The 26,476-nt window shown below is 31.9% G+C and overlaps 1 protein-coding gene across 1 annotated transcript; it reads left to right on the plus strand.

Moving 5' to 3' along the window:
- Nucleotides 1-1,112: 1,112 nt before the first annotated feature.
- LOC136985373 (E3 ubiquitin-protein ligase TM129) lies at nucleotides 1,113-26,107 on the plus strand. Its single transcript, XM_067282644.1, has 4 exons — nucleotides 1,113-1,379; nucleotides 3,815-4,283; nucleotides 19,164-19,323; nucleotides 24,737-26,107. The coding sequence occupies exons 1-4, from the start codon at nucleotides 1,169-1,171 to the stop codon at nucleotides 24,989-24,991; spliced, it is 1,095 nt and encodes a 364-aa protein (XP_067138745.1). The 5' UTR covers nucleotides 1,113-1,168; the 3' UTR covers nucleotides 24,992-26,107.
- The last annotated feature ends 369 nt before the right edge of the window (nucleotides 26,108-26,476 follow it).

The raw sequence follows: 26,476 nt of genomic DNA on the forward strand, positions 1-26,476 counted from the left end.
CTCTTTTCAAATAATAAATTGTGTATTATATGTTTAAATAAACTAAACACGTGATGTTTATACTGACATTAGTTATCAATAATTGATTAGTTTCATTAACAGTTGATATAAAGATTAAAAAAATAATAATAAATGATAATTGTGTTTAAACATGTGATACTTGTGTAAGAATGTTAGATAATCATATAATATGATTTAACTTATCAATTTTGCAGCATTTATTAAATGAAGCAATTTTTAAGGCAATTTTATGTTATAAAAATATTAATTAAGATAAAACTTTTTATAGTACCGGATTATTATTTTATTTCATCCGGAGTATTTAGGCTAAACGTGACTGAAATAATAATAAAATGCATGCATAAATCTATTATAAAACTTTAACTGAAATACGATAGTACTGTACAGGCCTATCGCATAACATACAACAAATAACATTTATATCCATATCGGCTTTAACATATTTCGATAGAATGAATTTGATAACAACTAATAATTTTAATTATAAATTTTTTTCTTTTAATTCTTGTTTAGATACTTTTTCACATTTATTAAAATTTTATAAGCTCGATCTTTTCTCATATCAATAAATCAGATGCGCTCTGATTATTTAACGTCCTGTAAATAGATCCAATAGAAAAAGAATTTTTGGTATTTACAGAAGACTGATTATTTCTATTAAAGAATTATACAAATATTTTTTAACTTATTTTAATTTATAATCATTTTTAATTAAGCGAAAGTTTTCATACGAATTATTTTTAATGTGTCACTTACAATATTAATTACTAAAATTGCATAAGAAAACAATTATATGTCGAACCTTTACATTTTTGAATAAAATTAAATTTATATTTTCTATTATTACGGTTTATATATAAAATAATTTCCTTTTTTGATAATACGAAACTTTATTATAACTTTTTCGATTTATATTTATCTTGAAAATTATATTAGTTTATTTAAATTGACTAATATTATTTTTACTATTATTTTCAAGAAACATTATATTAATATTAAATTAAATAATAATAAATAAAAATAAATAAATATATGTTATAAATTCGTAAGATTAACTTTATTTTGTCGATAGGTGTCGTTGTCATTTAGGTCATCGGCGTTGTTATTGTAACCATGGTGACATTTACCGTGTAGTTTACAGAAAAAAATGACTTTATATTCGGAATTAGTTCTTTTCTCAATTACCTATGTGTTATTCTGTTTTTGTATAGTAGCTCCTCCGACTGAATTCATTACAGCGGGACTGACGGTTAATCATTTAATTGAGTGTATCAACACTAATGAGAATGTAAAGTTTGTTGAATATCATATATGTAGATCTACATTAACAATTATCATACATTCTCTTCTACCCCTTGGTAAGTTTTTGTTTATTATCAATTTGTATTTTATTCGTATATTCATTTAAATATGTCTATAAATTTTACAACTTTTCATATGTATTTATAATGTGAAAAAACTCTTTAACCTTGAAAATACATATGCCTAAATCAAACAAGTTTTAACTGAGAAAGTTCTTTGATCTTACATTAGAAAGTAAAAGCCGAGAAGATAAAATCTGTTAAAGCATTTAAATAATTTGAAATTTAAAATTTCACGCAATTATTTCTATTATAGAAATGTGTAATGCTACCATTTAATTGAGAATTTTGTCTGATATTATCCAAATGAACGTTTTAAATCGACCTTTCTTTCGATTAACCTCGTCATTACAATGTCTTTGTCTAAAATGTGAGTTCGTTTGCTATCTTACTTTGTCTGATTAAGGCCAGAAGAATATCAGAAATGTAAGCCTATAAGCTTTCTGCAAATCATTAGAGATTATGTACTGTATTTCAGCTTGTGTAAGAATGTGGTCATATAGATGGGGGCAAAATATGCACTACATTGTGCAAAGTGCCTAAAAAATTTGCTATTTTTAACACAACTTTTATAGCATTGGAAGCATTTTTTGTTTTGGTATTTTATTTTTAATAATGTTTATTGTATTGATACATTTACATTTAATTTACATTGACACAGCAGTGTAAGCCAAAACAAGCTGGAAAACATAAGAGCATGCTCATATACACTGTGTAAATTCAGAAATATGGTAATCAATATAGTTTCTTCTTTCTGAAAGTAAATTTTACAGAACTTTCTTTTTCTTGGCTAAGGAATGTAATAAATATAGATTAATAGTGTATAATTTGCAAAGATAGAAAACATTTTAAAACTTTATAGCTTTACACAAAGTGTCGAGTGAAGTCGGGATAAACTACTGGATGTGTACAAAGTGAGCTCTTGTTATTTGACTTGCTTCTACTCAAACTGAACAGTGCTAATTTCGCTATATTTCTTGCTTCACTAACGTTTTCAAACCTCAGGTTCTTCTTCAGGTGAACAGACAATGGACAAATTATTCGATGGCAAGAATCTTTTTAAAAAATGAATTCCGAAAGTTCTACGGGAACATGCACCGTCTTTGTCATTCTGCGCATGCGCAGTTGATGAAGACTGTGTTACTAGCTTTATGTTATAATGCAGGGGTTGCCAACTTTTGTGCACATAAGATCTACTTTTTATCGTAAAAATGTGTTGCGATCGACTTGTTGTCATAGGCATAGTCTAAGTGGGGAGGGGGAGTGTGAAATACATACTATGTTTATACACTGTGTTTCAGTACGAAGTGCACTCACTGCTTATGAGTCGAGTCATAACTGCATGCATACAGTTGCGTTCGGTTACAAATATAATACATTAAGTCAGTGGTTTCCAACCTTTTTGTACCTGCGCCCCCCTTAAAAAAAAATTGTTGCGTTCCCTTAATTTTTCTAACAATCTAATTTCATAAATACTCAACTGATATTATAATTTATTTAATGGGCTACAAAATAATATACAATATTATGTAAAAATATACATAAAAAAATAATTATTTATTATAAGAAATAATAATTTTAAATGTACTAAAAATAATGTACTATTATAACAGTTATGAAATTTACCTCAATATTAATTTAGAAGTTACCAAAGCGAAGTGTTTCATTCTATATATCAACGTGGTTATCGCAAGCACTACTAACGAACTAATTCTGTTCATAGACAACAGAAAAAAAAACAGATGCTTCTGTTTACTGAAGTTTGGCGCGAGTAAGCACGAGAATACCCGGGATGTTCCGAGTGCTTGTCTTTTGTTTCCTCGCCCCGCCGGCGCTCGGCTCCAAACGCGAAAGCGAGATGTTTTCGTTCCAGCAAGAGTATGGATGGATGTTTTAGCATTTGTACCCGAAAAATTTGCGGCGAGGATTGTGGATTAGCTATACTTTTTGCTGATTCATTTTTTTGACACCTATTCAACTTTTTTGGTTTGTATTCGAAAATGATATTTTGGAAACAGCTGCATGCCCCCCTTGCAACAGTCTCGCGGCCCCCTAGGGGGCGCGCCCCACAGGTTGGAAACCACTGCATTAAGTCGAGACATCGCTAGCGATCGACCAAAATTGGCTCTGCGATCGACCAGTCGATTGCGATTGACTTGTTGGTCACCCCTGTTATAATGTATCAAAGACCGCTTTTGCCAGGCTACTGATAATGATAATTCTTCTTTATTGTTAATACATTTGTTTGATACATTTTTTAATGATATAAAATTAAATGTATTTAGATTTTACGTAACTTAAATAATAGATCTATGATGTTTAAATTCAGTTTTATTTTTAGACTTTAAGTTAAGTTTTAATTTCTCTATACAACATTTTAATTTTTTTTCTGGCTTATTTGCCTTTGTTTAATAAACTTATATAATTTTTAGGTTATTTTGCTGGAATCTATTGTTTTACAGATCATCCATCTGTATTACAATTAGCTTGGTCTAATATTGGATGGCAAATAGCATTTACTTTTTCAGTTCTACTACCTGTAACAGCATGTGTAGTTGCATTGTATTGGTCACAAAATAATTGGAAATATCATCCAGTTGTAAGAAATTTGGAGAAAAGTGGAAGAGTTTGGAATGACATTGCAACAGAAATTAATACAGAATATCGGCGTGTTGACAAATTTGTCAGTGGTCGTCAGAGTCTCAATCGTATCGTTGTAACAGATACTTGGATAATTCAAATTACACCATATACATTGAAAATAGCACAACAGAATGAATGTATCCTTACTCTCTCTCAAAGTACAGAATTTGCAATATCTCATTCAAGTACAACTGGTATTCAGTTTTTAAAAATAGAAGTGAAAACACATCAGAATAGAATAAAACCATTTTCTATTTGGTATGTATTCTAATTTATTATTTTATGTTAAAGTATTTAATAAATGTAAATATTAAAGATAATTATTAAACATTTTCTATAAAAAAATAATAAAATAAAAACTACCATTATTTATTAATACATAGCACTGATAAGATTTGATTTTATTATAATTATGTTATGCTAAAATTTACCTTTTATCTTCACATTTCAAATAACCTTGAAGTTTATTTAACCTTTCTCTCCAATATAATGTGACTAGAAGTATTATTTGTTTTTTACTTACACACACAAAATGTAAGAAAAAAAATTGAAATGTAAAATAATGAGAAAAATGTTGCAAAGAAATTGATCATACAATTTTACTTATGCAATAAACATTTCTCATAATTAAATTTACTCTACTTGTGGGACCCCCTTTACTTTCAATTATGACCAGACATTGCTTTGGCATTGACTCCATTTTACAAATTAACTCCTCCAAATTTTTCTTGAGTGTTAATTCATTTGCCTCTGTGTCCTTATTGTATACTATTTTTGTTATATTATTGTCTACTAATATAATATAATAAATAATATAACAATATTATTTGTTATATTATATAATAATGTAACAAAAATAAATTTCTTGAGTGTGTTTAAATAGTCTTCTTTCTTCACTCCCATCATTATTACAATTGGCTTTAGAGTTAGCACAGAGTTTAATTGCTTTTCCTTTTTTCACCACACTTAAGGTAGACCATCTGCTTTTAGAACCATGTTATTTGGTCATATGAGAAAAAATTTAATCTGTTTGGAGCAGCTGTTCCATCTGTTAAACATAGTGAGGATAAGTATGATTTGGAAGTGTTTCAGTGCAAAAGGAGTTGGCAAATTAGTATTTACTGATGGAAGAATGAAGATACAAGACTACTAAAACATTCTCAAGGAAAGTATAGAGGAATTAGTTTGCAAAATGAGGTTAGAAAATGTAACAGACATTGAAGTCATCTGTTCTTGTGATTGCCTTACTTTTTAGTTTAATTATTATATTATTAAATTTTGTAATATTACAAATTGGCGCAGTCGACAGGATTTCAGTACACAGCTCTATTTATATAGTAGAATCATGCTTTTCAAATTTTTGGTTCAGAAGACCGAAGACTCCTACATTATCTCCCGATATCAACTAGAAGGGGAAGACGAATGGACGGAAATTAACCAAGAATTTCAAGGAATCGAAAATCATCCCGTAATTTCGACCTCGTCGGTTTTCCAAACTGCTATCCGGACAATGACGAATTATCGAACACTATCTATTTCATTATCGGAGACAGAAGGTGAGCTCTATCTTAACAAAACTTTAATACAACCGGTTGCCTCGAACAGTTCGTCTGACCCGAAGTCGGATGTGTTGGCACAGATGGTTCAGTTGCAAAAGCTGTACATGAACCAACAAGCCGAGACGTTGAAGATTATGAACTCTTTTCGGCAAACCATTGAAAAAATGTCATTAAACTCATCTCGTGATATGATCAACATAGAAAAATATGATGGAAAATCGGAGGAAGCGCGTGTTTGGATAATTTCATACGAACACGCGTGTGCATCTCACAATTGGATTACAGACGAACAAAAGATCCGTAACCTTCGAAATTATTTGGAAGGAATTGCCGTGAAATGGTACAATTCTCGAGTATTAGATAAGGTCAGTGATAATTGGGAGGAATGGAAAAACTCTTTTCTTAGTGCGTTCGGACAGAATCGGATCCAACTTTCCATATTAGCAGATATGTGGGAATATCGTGGTGGTTCACTATTGGAATATTATTTTGAAAAACAACGGCGTATCCAACTTGCATATCCGGATATTGGGGAACAAAGCTTTATCACCATGGTAATACGTGGACTACCGGCAGATATGCAAGCTATTCTTCTTCAACACAATTTAAACGACAAAGAAAACTTACGTGTCGGATTGAGCAAATTGGTACCTACAAAAAACTCGGTACCGAAGAAAATCGAAAGAAGGAATAATAATATTCATGGTAACCGAAGTTTTACCTCAGTGAATGAAATTGATAATGGTCCAAAAAACGAGTAAGGAAGGGTTTACCGATCCCTCTGACAAAATCGGATCATTGTCTAGTCACAGATCATAATGATCCTAGAATATTCTCAATGGAAGTGAACAACGTGTATTGCTCAGTTTTTCTAGATCCAGGATCCACGGTCAACCTTATTAGTCCAAAATTGGTAGATAAATGCAAACTAGAATCCCATCCTATACATACAGTCTTAAAATCATTTAATGGAGCACTTACTGTATACAGGGAGGATGTTTTGGCTACTATAAAGTTTAGAGACCATACCCAACTCATAGAAGCAATTATCGTTAAGGAAATGGACTACGATCTTTTGTTAGGGATTCACACATTGGGAAAACTTAACCTCTGCTGGAATTTTGGTAAGCGGGAAGTTTTATTAGTTAAAACCGACAGAATTATATTACAGAAATTTTTGCGGCATTTTCCGGGCATCGATCAACCTGATTATACCAGACCCCCTATAAGTTCACTGTCGATTTTAATATAACAGATACGAAAGTGATCAAATGTAAACCCTATCGGTTGTCTCGTGACAAATATCAGTGGTTAAGGACTAAAATAAAAGACTTCTTAGCACAAGGCATAATAGAAGAAACATCATCTCCTTACGCTTCTCCTTGTGTTGTTCTTCCCAAAGGGAATGGCAATTACAGATTGGCTCACAATTATATGAAAATCAACGAAGTGACTGAATTGGATCCTTATCCCTTTCCCTTAATAGACGATATTATCAATGGATTCAAAGGATGCAAATATTTTACAAAATTGGACTTAAAAGATGGATTTTGGCAGATTGGAATTAGTGAGGAGACTCGGAAGTATACGGCATTTGTCACCCCATTTGGACATTATCAGTATACTCGTTTGCCTCAAGGTTGGAAAAATTCTCCGGCGTTATTTCAAAAAGTTATGAATAAGGTACTGGGGGATCTGTTGGAAAATGAAAAAGTTCGGAATTATATCGACGATATAAGCACAGGGGCTGACAATGAAATAAGTAATGTGGAGCTCACATATCAAGTATTAGAGAGGTTATACAACGCGAACTTTGTTATAAACCTAAATAAATCAGAATTTAATGTAAATAAAATTAAATTCTTGGGAAGAGTTATAGACGGTTTTAGCAAAACTACGGCAACAGAGTCGATCGAAAAAGTTCGTAATATGCCTCAGCCCCATGATCTTCACACGGTAAGGGTGTTTCACGGGACTGACTGGACACTTCGGTGCATTTATTCCAAATTATGCCGCTATTGTTCGACCTTTAGATCAACTTAAACAGAAAGACATTCCCTTCAAGTGGACGACAGAATGTGAGCAAGCATATCAAGAATTGATTCAAAGAATTACATCGAATCCTATATTACAAACTCCTGATTGGAGGCTGAACTTCGAGCTTTGTACCGATGCTTCCCATTATGGCAGCGGCTCTATATTATATCAGCGGGACACCGATGAGATGCGAGGAAGACAACTACGAGTTATAGGATATCAATCATATACTTTTACATCAGCGGAGGTTGACTACAGCACAACTGAAAAGGAGTGCTTGGCCGTGATCAAGGCAATTAAATATTTTCAAAGTTTCTTGGAGGGAAGAAAATTCACCGTGCATACCGATCACCAAGCACTTACCTTTTTAATGGGATTAAAAGAACCAAAAGGAAGGTTAGGCCGGTGGCAAGTCTTTTTACAAACCTATGATATGAAAATTAACCATCGCACTGGAAAAAATTAACAGACGCAGATGCCATCTCCAGATTGTGTCCCCGCGTGAAATCGATGCCAGTCCACCAAATCAACAAACACAAGTGGCAAAAGACCAAGAATGGCTGGTTGATTGTCCCGAAAAATATTCAAAACAGCATTATGAAGCGGTATCATGATGATCCGGACAGTGGGGGTCATGATGGGTTTTGGAGGACTTATTACAAGTTAAGGGCACGGTTCTGGTGGCCTAACATGAGACAAAGTATCCAACGTTACTTGCAGACCTGTCCGATATGTCAATCCGTCAAGTTTAAATACCGACCCCGTCAAGACCAACTCTATTTGCCCCCACAATCGAAAATACCCTTCAATACGGTACACATTGATTTTGCGGAGTTTCAGAAACGCAGTGAAGGGGTAAGACTGACTAAATCATTTCTAGTGGTCATAGACGAAGCTACACGGATAACTTATGCTAAAGCTATGAAGAAGGATGTGCGTAGTGTCATCCGTTACTTGGATAATTTACCATTATTCAATAATGTAAGTACTATCATCAGCGATTGCGGATCTACCTTTAAATCGGACAGTTTCAAGCAATGGGCCAGAGACAGGAATATCACATTAAAAACCACATCACCTTATCATTCAGCCGGAAACGGAGTGTATCAGAGAAAGATACAGGATCTCAAGAAATTCCTTAATTGTTATCCAGATTTCAAAGGCAGGTGGAAAAATTGCTTGGATGCTGCAGTTTGCCACGAAAACCGAAGCTACAACTCTTTTTTAGGTTGCTCTCCATTATTCAAATGGCAACGAACAGTTGTTAAGCTGGAAGCTGACAGCGAATTTGGAATTATAGATTTACAATCGTATGAAAAGGAGTGTACTGAAGAACAACGAAAGAAATATAGAGAATCTATCAAAAAATATTATGATAGGAAGCATGCAGGACCATTGGTAAATATTAAAGTTGGATCCTGGATTTTAGTTCAGAGTGGTATGAGGGGAAAACATCCGAACATTAAAGGACCGTATCGTATCGATAAAATAATATACTACGACAACATTCCTAAAAATGTGATGTATAGAATAGAAAATGGAACTAAAAAGATAGCTCACCTTACCAATATAAAATTGTATCATCACAGGGGTGATGACAAGGCTAAGAAGGGGGGTGTAAGCAGAGTTTAAAATCTGCTATTCATTAGTACTCCTCCCCATTAACTCCACATCTGCGATGGTCAAGAATTCGGAGAACTGAGGGATCATGAAGGGGAAGGAAGAGCTTGGACAGGGAAGAGAGGAGAGAAAGGTCACCACTTTTTAGACCGGACATGTGTGTAACAGACGTTGAAGTCATCTGTTCTTGTGATCGCCTTACTTTTTAGTTTAATTATTATATTATTAAATTTTGTAATATTATAGAAAATAACTTAGTTTTTAGACAAGACAGTGATTCCAAATATACATCAAAGATTGTTATAGATTATTTTTGATGTAATGATATTAATAAGTTAGATTGGTGTCCTCAGTCACTAGATGCCAATCCAATTGAAAATTTATGGAGCAACATGGAAAACCTGATTTCAAATAGGAGACTAAAAAAACAAGGCAGAAATGAAGGAACTCATATAATGTTTGGGGAAACAACTAACCCAAATCTTTGTTGGTATCGTCAATGCCAAAACAATATCTGGCCATTATTGAAAGCAAAGGAGTTTCAGAAAATATTAAATTTAATAATTGTGAGAAATGTTCACTGTAAACAAAATTGCACAATCAATTTTTGTAATTTTTTTTTACATTTGCTAATAATTATAGTCATAATTTTTGGTGAAAGAAATAATGAATGTTTTTTTCTCTATTTAGTTATTTTTTTATTATGCTACATGATCACATTTTTTAAAAATTACTTGGAAAAATTAACAATTTTTTTTTTGTTCACTCACTTGTGTGTGTGTGATGCAATCTATGAAAAGGTGTATAAGTAAAAAAAAGTACATTTTGCTGTAGAACAAAAAACGAGAAATCTGAACATAGTTGAAATATTCCATTTCAATACCAAATGCTACTAATAATATTTGGCAACATTTTAAACTACAGATGTTCTCTTTATATATGGAATGTACAAAATGTTTGTGAACCCACTTACCTATGACTTATGTGCAATTTGGCCCATCAGTCAAGAAGTTTGAGCACCCACCACTACAGTATCAGGACATTTCAATTTTCAACATGGTTGAGTGTTGAAACCAACAATTTGACATCATCAACGACATTCCAACTTTGAGTACAGAGTTCTTAGTTCCCATAATTCCATTCTCAGAAGATGGATTTCATTCAAATTTTCCTCACTAATTACCCATAATTCATTGGAAAGTAGCAGTCAGCATATCTGTTGAGTGCTGAGTTTGTTGAGTCAGCATTGACAATAGTGAAAAAAGAAATAACTTTTAACAAACGCTGAGATCAGTGCTTAGTTGGCATTGAAAATTGGAATGTCCCATATGATATTTGTTCAGATTTTGTGAAATCTTTCATTGGGCAGTTTTCTGATAAACAGATGCATAGCTTTCTTACAGAATCACAATGAACATGTTTTATTGGACATACATATAAAGCAGTTTCATATTAAAAACATTAAAATATTATAACATATACCATATATGAACAAACAGCACAGATAACATGTACAAGAGGCATCCAGAAAATGAAGAATGTTTGGCTATAAAAAAGGAAAAATCAGTAAAGCTATGAAAAAGTTTTATTAAGTAATTAGTACAAGACTAGTTACTTTTCTACATAGTCACCATTATGATTAAAGCATTTTTCATTGTAGTGCAATGCTAGTTTTTCAATTTCTATGTCATAGATTTGCACTGCCAGTTCTTAGCCAGATATTGACAGCTTCTTTCACTTCTCATCTGTTCCAAAACATCCCAAATACACCTAAAAAATTTTTAACTTGGGAAAGAAATGAAAGTCACTATGAGTCAGGCCAGAACTGTGTGGTAGGTGGACAAAAATGTCCCACCCAAATTTCTGAAGCACAGTTTGAGTAACTGTGATAGTGTATGGTTGCTCATTATCTTCCTTGATTAAACATTAAACACCAATTTCTCACACTTGCTTCATTCATAATGTAATCACGATACACTTCTATGATTTGTTTATGAATTTCTATAGAACAAACTTTTATCTCATTTAGAGAAAATGAATAACACTGCATTTGGTGGGATTTTTGACTTTTGTACATATTTTAACTTTTGACAAAACAAGTCTGCCATTATGGAAACTCTAAATGTGCTAAGTTAACACATCAGATAAATTAATCTTGAATCAATGGCATTAATTTACTTGCACTAAGTGCTATATGCAAATATATTTATTTTTTTGGATGACATTTCTTGTCTTATTCCCCTTGAGATGAGAATATACAAATGATTATTAAACAGATTTTGGAGGTCACACAATCTTACTTTAAGGTGGTGCTGTACTTATTACAGTATGTTTATCTCATTAGAGAGCATTCAGAAATTTTACAGCAAAGGATATTTACCATCTTTTTAGCTAGGCTTCCTATGTATTTCTGGGAATAAGCAAAAATAATACGACTGATAAATATACTATATTTATTGATTATTTGATAGAATAATAAAATTGAAGCTATAAGAATGAAACCAATATGTAAGTAAAGTTATTCAATAATGAATTTTAACATTTTCAAGTGTATTATTTGTCATATAGAGTTCCTAAGACATGAAAAAGTAAAGAGAATTGAATATCACTGACAACTTTCTCGATGAACTTGTTACTTCATATTCGCAACAGTCCAGATAAAGAAACATATCTCAAGGATCCTGAGGGTTTTCTCTTAAGCAGACTTGATTGACTATAGCAGATTTGTTAGATACTATCCCAATATTTTAATATATGTATTAAAATATATTATAATATATAATGATGAGAAATGATTAATTATGATGTCAGAGTGAAGTGAATTTTACTTTATAAAACAACTAATGTTAAACTAACTTTTTAAATCAAAATTGCCTTTTTGAAATTTACAGTCTGTAGACAATGGTGTTATATTGTTTTGTTTTGAAAGTATTTTGCCAATACTAGGATAAACCTTGTCTAAATAGTCCAAATAAATATTTTCCACAAAGGAATCTGAACTGATATTGAACATCTTGATTCTTTGCTAAACTAAAGAATAAATTTTCACCACATAAAATCGGCCAGTGAACTTACCTGGTAGTTTTCCTATGAACACTCATGCAACACTGATGCAACACTCATGCAACACTCATGCAACACTCAGATTAACACTCATGAGGGTAATTCTGTAGATTTAAAGTTAACTAACCCTAGGACAATTCTAGCAATGATAGTATATCATCATATAATCTCAAAATTAAAACATCTGGAGTCTTAAAAGATCCTGCTACGTTGATGCCAGCTTAAGATGATTCTTGATATTAGTTATGTAATTAAAATAGTAAATTTTTGATTTTTGCCAAGTTTATAAGTTTAATACTTGAATTATTTCATACATATTAAAAAAAAACTTTTAAATATGCTGTAGATCAGGGGTGAGCAACCTTTTTAATCAACGGGCCAATTTTAAATTTTAAAATTTTTTGGCGGGGCCGCACATAAAGTAACACTTATTAATAATTTACAAAACTTTATTTATAATAAACATTAGAATAAAAAAATATAAAATTTAAAAAAAGTAAAGATTTCATATACAAATTTTAATGCAAAATAAAAACAAACAATAAAAGAACAGAAAAACAAATTTACTTGAAATTTTTAATGAGAAATTTGGCACTGTTTTTTCAATACAAGCTGATCAATATCAGCCAGAATTGATGAGGTAAGCTACACGTACGCAGCTTTCTAATCGTGCATCACTCAGTCTTGATCGGTGGTCATTTTTGATTAATTTCATGGCTGAAAATAATTGTTTGCAAACATACGTACTTTCGAACAGAGACATCAGTTGCTTTGCATTTTTCGTCAAAAGCGGAAATTTCTCAGGGCTCACATAAGATTTATAAAAATTTTCAATGTTTACTGAGAAAAATACATTTTTTAAATCGGTATTATTCTGCATGTCAATCACTTCCATTTGAAAGTCTTCGGGAACTGTATCCACATCGATATTAAATGGCGAGGAAAACATTTTCATGGAAACCGCTGTCTTCTCAGCTTTGAACATTTGGAATCGTAATTGAAATTCATTGATTAAAATGTCTATATATTGTGCGTATTTTTGAGAAGTAGTAACATTTTCTTTTTCTAAATGTGGAAAGTGAGACACATTATTCTGCAAAGACGCTGTTTCCACAATTTTAATTTGTGCTCAAAGCCCTGAATTTTATCATACAAATTGTGAATAAACTGTTCTTTGCCTTGAAGTTCCACATTAAGATCTTTCAGATGCTGAGTCATGTCGATAAGAAACCCAAAATCACACATCCATTCTTTATTACCAAAATGAGGAAAGGCATATCCCTTCATATCCAAGAACAATTGTATTTCGCTTTTTAAGTTGTATACTCTTTTTAGCATTGCACCTCTACTAAGCCAACGTACTTCGGTATTAAAAACCACGTCGCCATATTCAGTTTCTAAATCTTTCAGGAATTCTTTAAATTCACGGTGATTTAACGCGCGTGACTTTATAAAATTGATTAGTTTAATTATTGGTACTGTGACATTTGGCAAACTCAATCTTTTCACGCACACAATTTTCCTGGTGAATGATGCAGTGGTTAACGAATATTTCCCTTCCTGTGACTTTCTTAATGTCTTGAAATAGCCTTCCCGATACTCCTACCGCCATGCTTGACATTGCTCATGCTCCATCTGTCAATATACCAATAATCTTTTCTAATGAAATTGAAAAATTTTCCAACAAGACTTTAGTTCATCGTACAGGTCTTTGCCGGTTGTAGTCCCTTGCATTGGAATCAGTGAACACAATTCTTCGGTAATATTAAATTTGGTGTCAATACCACGTAAAAATATAGCCAGTTGTGCTGATCGCTAATATCGCAACTCTCATCAAGTGCCAAAGAACAGTATTCGAATTTTGCAATGCGTTCACGAAGCGTTGTTGCTATGTTCTCGGACAAGTCTTCAATTCTCCTTGCAATGGTGAATCGTGATAAACTAATGTTTGAAATAATATTTATTTTATCAGGAAATGCTATTTCTGCAACAGCAGTCAGACATGCTTTTATCATCTCTCCATCCGCAAAGGGTTTCATTTTTTTTTTCCAGTATTTGACTGACAACAAAACTAGCCTTTACTGCCATATTTGATAAAATAGCCTGTTGGTTTCCCAAGTTTTTCTCCATTTGATTAAACTTATCTATTCGGAGTTGTCCTGTTAAGTTTTTATAATGTTGTTCATGTTTTGTATCGTAATGCCTTTTTATGTTATATTCTTTTAATGTCGACACAGTCTCTGAGCATATTAAGCATACAGCTTTATCTTTGACGAAAGTGAAAAAATAATCAAATTTCCACTTTTCTTGGAAATGCCTGTGCTCATCCGCAACCTTCCGTTTTTTTGTTTGCTTTTCCGACATGCTATTATGGATTAAAAATTTGAAAGTGAAAAAAATTTGTAGAAAACTTAATTTTGAATACAAAAAACTCTGATATTACTTTTTTTGACAATAATATTGCACTTACGCCTTTCAAGAAACACAAGAATTTCTAAAATTGCTAGTTAACAGCTTATCAGTCTGACTGATTGTGTGACAGAAGCAAACACAAACAAGCACAGACGCGGCGCGTTCGTATTGCATGTTTAAACAAGTCGCCGACAAGTGTGTATCTCGTCACAAAAAATCGCGCAGACGCGGCACGTTCGTATTGCATCTTTGAAGAAGTCGCCGACAAGTGGCCCACCAGTGGCCGAGTGGACTCCGTCTCCGCTTATAGCTGCGGAGATCAGATCCTAAACACTGGAGTTCGATCGTGGGTTCACGCCCCGCTCGGACGGGCTGGCAGCTAGGAGTTTTTCCGGGTTTCCTCCTTGCCGATGATGCCTGAATAGGAGCCAGCTTCCCATCAAAGTCTTCCCGGAAGACACTCTACTGCCCCTCTCACGTACAGCCGTCTTCTATAAGGCCAACTCTTCGGTCGCCTAGCGATCACTTTCCTGTCTTTCGGAGTACAAGCGAATAGCAATAAACTCCTCCATGATCCGAATTGTCACCGACAAGTGAGTAACTCGTCACAAAAAATTGTTTCGGTTTAGTATGTACTACCATTTTATTATAATTAATTTTATAACAATATATGGGAGAAAGTCGATAAAATAAATTCAATTTTGAAATGCTTGGCGGGCCGCATAAACATGTTTAACGGGCTGTCGTGTTGCTCATCCCTACTGTAGATTATAATTATATAAACACACAGGCTAATATATCTGTTATATGTCTAATATAAAACAAGACAATGTATACAGTATATGGTTGATTCAATGGAAACATGTTCAGCCGATGTTTGGTGTGTCAGACAATCCCATGATGCCATGCAGTGCACAGGTTGCAATGCCAACTACCAGTGTACTAGTATTGTTATGTTTCGTGGCACCATGAGCATGTGATATCCAGAGAAAGATTACTTTTACCATTCATACTTCATTCAAGTTTGACCAGCATGCTATAATTCAGTTTTTGAGTGCAGAAGGCTGCTAGCCTGGTGAGAGTCAGCTGAGAGTTTGATGCTAAAATGATTACAACAGGGAACATTTATAACAGGGTGGGCAAGCAAGAGTTCAGTGGGAGCCAAAATGTAGGTTGCAAAATGCATGAGAGGTGCAGTTCTGTACTGTCAAAGCAGATAGTATGGTAAGGCTGGGAAGGATAGAGTACGTTGATTATTATATAATATAAAACAAATACTGAATTTTTTTAATAAACATATTTTCACAAAATTGTGGAAATAAAATTATAAAGATGATAATAAAAAGCAGAAATTAATACTTTCAGCAAGAGCCACATGTAACTCAAAAAGAGCCACATGTGGCTCTCTGAGCCCCATTTGCCCATGTCTGATTTATAATATTAATGAATATTTTTTAAAGTTATAAATAATTAAAATTATGTCTTAAAATGTAATCTGTGAATAATCCAACAATTTGATTTGCTTTACCATTTCTGTTATATCACTTGAACACTTTAAAATAAAATTTTAAACTTTGCTTCCTTAAATGATACTAGTCTAAAAAAGTACATATACTACACTTAGAGTACATGACATGTATTACACATATACTTGTCTACTGAATGTTTTATATTTACAGTTAGTAAGCAAATATTCATAATTCATAACTGACTCAGTTTGTTATCTCCATTGTACAACGTCTGTGTCTTTTTTATACAAGAAAGTTGGCAACCACAACTATACTGAAAATTTCTGTACTTTTGGCATAAATTTGGCCTTCAGAATATAGTCAAACAATTACTGAATTTTTTCATATCTTAAAGTATATTGTTATTGAGTACTTTCTGTATTAGATACTTTTAAAAGAACTGTTTATTGCATTTTTGTAAGTGGAATAAAGAATCTCAAGTTAAGCTTAGTTCACACTGAGCGAATAGTGAAAGCGAATGAGAAAAGTGAAAAACGAGTTTTATTCGCTTAGCGAAATTGACCTTACAACCAAAAGCAAAAAGCCATTGCAAATCTTAAGCAGTCAATCATTTGCAAGTAAAGAAAACGTCATCTCGAAAAACAAAATGGCCGCTTCCGGTATTCTGTCATCAACCACGTTTGTTTATTTATCAAGAAAGAAAGATGTGTCAAAAAGAAAACAATGCTGGGTGAGAGAAATATTAAAAATCCATAATTACAACATCTACTCTACTGCGTGAGAAAGTTTCTGTAGCCATCTCGAAAACAACAAGAATCACATGACAACTAGCGGGAATACAATTGGTGGCAAAACTTTTTCGCTAGTGAGAAAGCTTGACGATTCTGAACTTTAAATTAATTCGCTAAATGGTAAAATTCACCGGAAATGACATCATGTCTGACATGTTATTCGCTTTGTTTTTTGCTTTCGCCAGTGAATCGCACTCAGTGTGAACTAAGCTTAACTTCTATCTAAAGCTGATAAATTTGTTTGAATGAATAGATATATAGAACAAATGTAGACACATATTCTACACTTGTTTACAATGTTGTTCTAACTAGGTTTATTCTATTGAGAGCTGACTATTGAATCTGACTAGAGCAATATCAATAATTAAGCTAACTTATGTGAAGAGTTGTAGATAGAACAAATCTAACTGAAAAATCTTGACTACACAAATATACTGTATTTAATTTTGAACTTTATACATTATCAAAAACTTTATATTTTTTCATCAGTTTTGACAACTGGTTAAAAATTCTGATTTGTAATTGATATCTGTTTAATTATTTACTTTCTGAAATAAATAAAATTAATTATTTATAAATTTTAAGTACTGTAATTAAAATAATTCAGGATAATTTAGATGTATATTTATTTGGCTATGGATCTTTTTATTGGTTTGAATAACAACTAAGATTGTTCCCAAACCCTTTTAGTTGTTGTTATCTTGGTTTTGGTTAATTGTATCCTACTACATCAATATCAGTGCCTCTTGCCTGGGCTGTGGAGTTGGAGTCAGTAAAAATGGACTAACTCTGAACTTTAACAGGTTACTGTTTCATAAAGTATGATGAATGATGATGATTCACATTGATAGCAACAAAATGAAATTCCTTGTAAGTTGCATTCATTTAATCAATATAAAAGTTCAGCAGTGTTTTGTACTTTAATTCATTTCAGGAGTCCATTTGAACTCTGAATTGTTCGAAGTTCATATCATTTTTCCTCATTAGAAATAATGGAAAGTGAATTAATCCATTCCATATCTTAAACAATATCCTTTTGATAAACTTAAATAGCAAATATGCATAATTTAAGGTAAACATAGCATGTTTTTAAATGCTGTAAATAATAAAGTGAAAATTGCATTTACTGTACTCATTTCTTAAGGCCATTATGCAGCTTGCTTAGCTTTCTCACAAATAATCCTTTCAGAGATGATGATATCAGCCAATTCCTTCTTATTTATCCATACTAGGAGGAGTTTCTCCATCTCAATAGCATGCAATATCCTAGAGACCAACATTGTCACACCTTTAGCCACATTTGCTGCTTTTATTGCTTCCTTGTTCTTGAGAATGGTGCACATTTTCAACTTTGGCATCTTAAACATGGATGCCAGAACTGTCAGACATGTACCACTCTTATAAGTTCTTTTTACCTCAATTATTGTTACTACAAGAAGAGTGTGGGATCAACAAAGCCTTCTTAAGCTTTGTTGATCCCACACTCTTGGGTGTCTTGGTTAATAGGTTTTTTATAGTGTTCATCTTCATGACACATCCTTGGAGTATAGTATCATCATCCTCTCCATCTCTAATATCAACCAGTAAGGAAATTTTGCTTTTAGAAAATGTCTTACTTTTATCAAATTTATAATAGTGTTTCCTGGAGATCCAGATAGTACAGTATAACTGATAATGTATCTAACACACTTAATTCTTGCTATAAATTGATCTTTTCTTCTTGTTTCTACATTAATTAAGTTCAAAAATGAAATTATATTAAACTGCTGTATAAATTACAACAAAATAAAGACCACAAAAACTTTTCAACAGAAAGGAAATAAACCTTTTGTTTATTTAATGGAAACATTTTTGGTCATTTAAATTTTCAAAATATATAATTCCATTTATACATGTCTGTTTAAATCATATATACTTTTACAAAATAGGGACACTTGTCTTTAAGTAAAAATTGGTTTAAGAATTTAATCAAAAACTAGCCTGAAAAATCCAGCATAGTTTTGTTTCTAAAAATTTAGGCTTTGGTTTCTATTGCATGCATTTTCTTTATTAGACTTTCTTAAATTTTAAGCAAAACTTTAAATTTACATTGCTCATTTCTCAAATAATATCAAAATTTACAGAAGTTGTGTGTGTTCTGGAGTTAAATATTTCAATCAATTTATGTTCTTTTTTTATGTTTATTAGGGTAAATTCTCAAGAATATAGTAGTTTACGGGAAAAATTACAGGCACCAGTACAAAATGCTCAAGGTATCATAATACAACATACATTGACTGATCGTTTTTTAGATGTTTTTTACACATATGTTTCTGGAAATCCCAAATACTCTTATACTGATGATGAGGTAAGTTTATTTTAAATTTAAGATTTAATTAACAATTGAATTTTTTTTTATTTATGTTATAAAATAAATAATTTATTTTTTATTTAGATTTAGAAATGAAAAATTTTAAATCTACTAGCATAAATGCTCTCATATTATGGATTATGATTTCTCAACCTGTTTTGAGTAATTTAAAAAATAGCAATGTTTTTTAATTTTGTTTCAAAAGTGATCATGTTAAAAAAATTGTTTTTGATTAAAAAAGTTAGCATCAAATTGATAATTTTGAATGAATTATCTTCATAAAATTTTTGTTTATTTTTGAAGTTTGGATTTATCATCAAAATGTTAACAATTACTGCTAAAAACTGTCAAAATCAAGATTTAGAAGTTTACAAATTTTTGAAGCAAAATAACATTATATTCATATAAATTTATTATTAGACAAGTTTTTTTTAAATTTCAAATGATGTAGAAGTTTATAATGTAATTTTATCTTAGCAAACCTGAAATCTGATAACTTTATGTATTTTCTGCAACTTTTTGCAGATGAAAACACAATTATTTCTGGCCATTGATTTTTAGCATTTTGCAAATATTACTGTTTGTGGTAAAATGCTCATCTTTCCATCAATCTATATAATTATGCAATAATAATAATAATAAAATGTTTTTAAGAAAATAGCAAGATTTTAAATCCAACATTAATGAAATTTAGACCAAGATGAATGTTATGGTTACTTTGTAGGAAATTAACAATTGTATATCTTGTACAGCTAGAATAACTTGTTAAAAGTGGTTTTTATTATTATTGAGTAACATTTGTATTTTTGTACATAATTTTGTCTGCATTTATGGAGGTTGTTTCTGCAAGTATTCTTTAATTTTATGAATTAGTGTGCTTTTTACATATCTTTATATATAAAAAGCACACTATCCCACAAAATTAATATTCTCTTTCAAACACATTTGAAATTATTTTAATAAATCATTTGCTCTGATAAATATCACAGCATGCAAAAATTTTATTATAAACATGACTTATTCAGTATGACTATTTAACATAAGTTAAATGTGTAATTACTTGTTGTGACATCATCACAATGTCAGGCTGAAATTTTTAATTTAAAAAAATCACGATTTCTAGTCTAGACTGGGAGTTCATATGTAGTTAATCAGGCATTAACTACATATGAACTTTCCATATCTGGTCTCGATTTTTATGTATCTAACCATTCCTGAGACTAAGGAAGGGTGGACAGTGGGAATCTGTAGGTCTGCAATTTGAAAACTGCAGCCCAAAAATGTATTATTTAAGTACAGATAGTCCTACTTATGAACAGGTCCGTTCCAATTGGCTGTTTGTAAATGCATTTGTTTGGATGTCTGTACTGGGACGTGTGTTTTGATTACAACCAGCTCTGCTTTCAGATGTACTGATATAAACAATAGTTTTCAGTGGTTTTTTAATGTGCTTTGAACAACCTTTAAGTACATGAAATAAAGTTTATAGTAACAAAAATAAGATTTTTAATAAGATGACACAGCTGGCATCTATGGACTGGCTTTCTGTGATGAGGTGAAACAAGTTAGTTAATGAGTAGAAGTGGAGGAGGCAGTGGGTGATGGTAGAGCATCAGAAATGGGAGACAATGGTGCATCAATAACAGGAGATGAGTCATCAGCACTAGGTGATGATGGGATGTCAACATCAGAGGGAAGGTGAGAAGATTTTGGCATCGATGCTCTAACACATGATGTCAATGGCACTGGTTCAGGGTCATGACAAGACTCATCATCCACCCTCTTAAAGAACTGGTCTAAGGATGTCTGGGTGGTGGCCGCCTTTATCTCATCATATATGTCCTGGTAGCAATGAAGTGCATTGTGGACAGCTGCTGTATACCCCTGGTATACTGTTCTATATTTAGGGTTCTGTGATTCAAAGAGCCAACAGTGTCTTCAATCATCTGAAATGCCTGTGTCGTCATCTTGGCCTGGAAATGCTTCAGTGCTGGTTCCATTTCCACTTCTTTTTCTTCCTTCTTCCTTTGGTTTTCCAGTTCCATGAGGTCTTCATTTGTCTGCTCCTGGTGGTGTACAGCAAAATATTCATGAAAGTCCTGTTCCTTGAGATCAAGGTCAAGCTTCTCGTTGATGCTCACTAAGTTGTCAACTACATTTTGTTCTTCTGCCTGTAGCTTCACAAAACTAGGAGAGTCATGGACAAATATGGGACACAGTTTCTTCCAAACTCTGTTCATGGTGGAAGTGGTAAGTTTACACTATGAAGCATCAATGTTCTTTATGGCATTATGGATAGTGAAGCTCTTCCAAAATTCACACAATGTTATCCCAGAATCACCCTCAGTTGCCTTTAGCAGTGTCTGATGAAATGTGCAATGGAGATATTTCTTGAAGGTTGCAATGCCCCCTAGTCCATTAGCTGAAGAAGGGAGGTAGTGTTGGGTGGCAGGAAAACTATATTCACATGTGGATGAAAATCATCCAGGAAAGAAGGATGTCCCGGTATATTATCTAAAAGGAAGAGAATGTTAAAGGGAATTTCTTATCCCAGAAGTATCTCTTTACCTTGGGAATGAAATTGTGATAAAATCATTCTTGAAACATAGCAAGAGTGACCCAGGCTTTTGAGTTACTCTTCTACACAACAAGTGAGACCTTACCTGTATTTTTCAGGGCTGTTGGGTTTTCAGAATTATACACTAACAATGGCTTCAGCTTCATATCTCCTGTAGGTTTGAAGCCAGGTATAGACTTCTCTTCTTTAATGATGTAGGTTTGGTCTGGCATCTTTCAATAAAGGCTTATTTTGTCAACACTAAATATTTGCTGAGGTGAAAACTTGCCTTCTTTGATGATTTCCTTAAGTGTGGCAGGGAACTCCTGGGCTGTTATTTTATCTGCACTTGCCACCTCTCCAGTCACCTTTACATTATGGAGTCTTTTTATGTGCCTTGAAGTGGTTAAACCATCAGTAACAGTCACATCTGCAGCTTCTCCATATTTTGTCTTTATGTCTTAAAAACATTTTAAAGCCTTCTTCAATAAGCATTAGGCTTAGCGGCTTGCTCTTCTGATGACAATCTTTCATCTAAATGCTCAAAAGTTTTTCAAATTCTTCAATCACTTTTTCACATTTGCTACTAATAACAGTAGAGTGCATAGGCACTGAACTTTTCACATGTTCCATGATCTTATCTGTGTTCTTGAGGATTGGACCAATGGTAGAACGATTCATCTGGTATGAGCAATCAACATCAGCCATCTCATCATGCTCCATTCTTTTTATAATGTCTACTTTTGTCTCCATCGTGATGGCCTGGCATTTCTTGGCATTACCAGTCGCATCACCACTCAACACTAAATATCTTAGAATGCTTATAAGGGAAAAAACTTCTGAAAACAATTGCAAAGTTTTCTGGAGAGTGCACAACACACATTCAAATGAGACCATGTGGGTACAGTGAGAGAGAGCTATTGTTTACCACTATGCTACTCTTGCTCCTGTTGCCACCATTCAGCAGACATGTGAACTATCCTTACACGTTAACTTTGAACTTGAGGACAACTTTGTCCATATGTACCAGTTTGTAACTCAAATGTTCACAAGTAAGGGACTATCTGTATTCAAGATAAGAAATTTCTGAACTTAAATTAAGTTTCAAAATTATAATAAAGTTGAACATAATAATAATTAATATTTATATTGTTTGAAGCCAAATGATTGTCAAATTATATCAGGTTATGTTACTACTATTATTAAGGACTAAGTAATTTTACCCTAAAGGCAAGGTGTTAGGTGCCATCTCTTCTAAATTTAATAATTATAATTACCATATATTCTGGCATATAAGACAACTTTTTAATAGTGATGTAACGAATATTCGGTTACTACCCGGTATTCGGCCTAATACCGAATATTTAAATCACTATTCGGCCGAATACCAAATATTTAATCACTATTCGGCCGAATACCGAATACCTAAAAACAGGAGTAAGAAATAACAAAAATACAGTAAATTAATCATTTTTGTAACTTTTATTAATGCTGAACATTAAACTGTAATTATTAAAGTTAATAAGAAATAGTTGGTTGACTGGTTAGTCGATTTGGTGAGGGGAATGGTGAACTTAGTCCACTTAGGTGGTGATTAATCCAATAGACGGCAGATTTAATCCAAAGACAAAAATTCACCCACACACACACAGAAAAAGAACATACTACGAAGTTAGGGACCTTGGCAAGTCTAAATCCAGGCAGCAACTGACGAACTTTGGAAGTCTTATTTTTCTTTAGGTGAATGAAATCAGAAACTTTGGTCAAGAGGTGATGAGAAAGCGTCATTTTAGTGCCTGAGAACCGAACAGATGTTTTGCTCTCAGGTGTAAAAGTTGACAGTTAGTTGAAAAAAGGTTAATGTGATGCTGTTACGTTATGAAGTAACAAGACATATTGAGGGCCAGTGCTTCAGATCCTCACACTCTTTCTCTGCCTCTCAGATCTCGCTCCTGAAGACTGCAGTGATGTGGCACAGATGCGCATGTGCGAGATCTGAGAGGCAGAGAAGGAGGTATGGTAATAGGATACAAGGGCAGGCCGGTATGTTGCGACATCTCACTTCAAAATCAGGCTAGAATCGATCTTTTTCTTGAAATAAAAAACAAATTATTGGGAGAAAAGAATTGATAGCAAAAAAGATGCTCGCGATTGATGATAGCGATTATCATGAATGTGTTTTTCCACCAAATTTTTCTTGTTTGATGACAAACAGCCTTATGTTTATAAGTGATAGTTTACCTGCTAAGTACCTGCATGTCATAAGCATTTGAATTAAAATTACCATATTGAAATCAAATCTGATTTTTTTTTTACTTTTATTTTGTGTGCTTTTGAAGAGTAGTAGTATATGGCTAGTATATCCCAAACTCTATATTTTAACTGTAAAAGTCAGGGGTTGTCTTATATGCCCAGTCGTCTTATATGCTGGGATATACAATAAATTAATATTTTAATAATTAATTCAGAAGATTCTGGAAGAAAAGAATTAGCCTGAAGTGGGACTCAAACCTTCAACTCTCGCTTACTGTGCTGTTGTGTTGCCAGTTACACTACTCGAACTTCATCTGATTACTGCTTCCAGAACTTTTTAATCTAGATATAACAATTTTCTTTTTCCAGAAATTTAAATTAATTAGTAAAATATTAATTTAATTATAATTATTAAGTTTAGCAAGAAATGGCATTTAATGCCTGTCTCTAGTGCCATATTACTTAGCATTTAATTAATAACAGTAGTAGTAATATAGCCTGATATTATTTGGCTTTAATATATAACTATCATGTTTTGATGTTTGTATTTGCATTTGTATTTGCAAAATTATTTATTTATATATTAATTTTTTTAATTAGGATGTGGAACCTTGTATTGGTTGTATGTTAACTCCTGCTAATGTTAAACTTCAAAAGTTATGTGATCATGCAGATGCTGGAAATTGTCAGCAATGTTATTGTAGACCTATGTGGTGTGTATGGTGCATGGGAAGATGGTTTGCTAGTAGACAGGATCAGAACCGTCCAGAGACATGGCTAAGCAGTTCCTGTCCATGTCCAACTTGCCGATCAGTGTTTTGTATGCTAGACGTATGTCTTATTGAAAATATATAATATTTCTATTTTACATACAAATGAATGTCCTTTTTTTATATAACACAATTCATCAAATTTAAAATAGTTAAATTTTACTACATTGTATGAGAAATGTAGTTTTGAAACAAATAAGTATGAATGGAAAGATTCAAAATTGCTGATTTGTTCATTAAGAATAGACATTTTTTAATAAAATTTAATTATCATTGAAATGGAAACAAATTTAATTTATGTAAATTTAAATCTAGTGATTTTAATTGGTTTGATTTATTTAATATTTTGCATTATAATTTGGAATGAATTAATAATTGAGCAAATCCAGTTTAAATTCTTTTCTATAATGTAATCTTTTTATTTTCAATACATACAGATATGTAGTAAATGTCATATACTTTTATGAATCTAATTATGACCTTAAGTAAATAAAAATGTTTGTAGGACATATATAATATATATATTCTTTGTATAGGACTTTGTCCTTTGAGAATCTGACATATCATAAAATATTCAACCACATGGCAACAGAAACATAAAACTTGATATTTGAATGACTTGTTAATCTTTATTTAGCCATGATTTTAAATAAAGATCAATGAACCTAATTAGTTTTTCTTCCTAATCTACTTATAAAATATGTTAACTTTTTAGGATAATTTCAGTTGGAATAATTATTTTTAAAACAGTTAATTATATTAACTTTATTCTTTAAACATATTTGGTTAAGCAAATCAACACACCATAAAACAATGCTATTTTATTAAAAATGTAACATTTTCATGTCTGGTTTTAAAATTATCAATTAAATTGCAATAGAAATTAGCTATCTTGTAAATTAGATTTAGATAATTGCTTATTGCTTATATTGATTTTAAATGTGTATTAGTTTAATTATTTCATTGAAAGAAATGTGAAATTTTCAATATAAAATGGAATTACAAACAGACAATCAATAAGCAAAATTGTATTATAAGATTTATTTATTATAAGATGATTATTTTTTTTTTAATTTATAAAATTTTTATACAAAAAATAGAAAAGTTTTTTAGCAGTATAATAGTTTAATTTATAAGTGATTTATATAAACGTATGGTAATATAATTGATGATCTACTGTTTTTTTATAAAGTTAAAACTAGGACATTTTTATTTATTTTCAAATAAAATAGATAAAACCTGATTTGATTAAATTATGCCAAGTGAAAGACTGATTTATTAAATTAATTCAATGTTCAAAAGTCAATTTTTACTATTTATCATATTTGCTTTTACTGATCTCTCTGTTATAATGAAAACAGATTCTTCATAATATAACTACTAAATGTATTTGTATTTAATAAATTAATAATATTTTAAGTATCCAAAAATTATTTATTAACTTTGTTTTATTAAAATGATTTTTTATGGGCATTAGGAAGGAAAGAGTTCATTATAGATAAACGTTTTTTGTAAAAAAGCTTATTAGTTAAGTATGAGCATTTTACATTAATAAAGAAAATATATTTAA

This window comes from Centruroides vittatus, unplaced genomic scaffold (genome assembly GCF_030686945.1).
Source record: "Centruroides vittatus isolate TY-2023 unplaced genomic scaffold, ASM3068694v2 contig_963, whole genome shotgun sequence".
Taxonomy (NCBI): Eukaryota; Metazoa; Arthropoda; class Arachnida; order Scorpiones; family Buthidae; genus Centruroides; species Centruroides vittatus.

Excerpts from the sequence above, each read along its gene's own strand:
- LOC136985373 (XM_067282644.1), top strand. The coding sequence starts at position 1,169 with ATGACTTTATATTCGGAATTAGTTCTTTTCTCAATTACCTATGTGTTA. Across the intron at positions 1,380-3,814 it reads ACATTCTCTTCTACCCCTTG|GTTATTTTGCTGGAATCTAT; the intron begins GTAAGTTTTTGT and ends TATAATTTTTAG. Across the intron at positions 19,324-24,736 it reads ACTCTTATACTGATGATGAG|GATGTGGAACCTTGTATTGG; the intron begins GTAAGTTTATTT and ends TTTTTTAATTAG.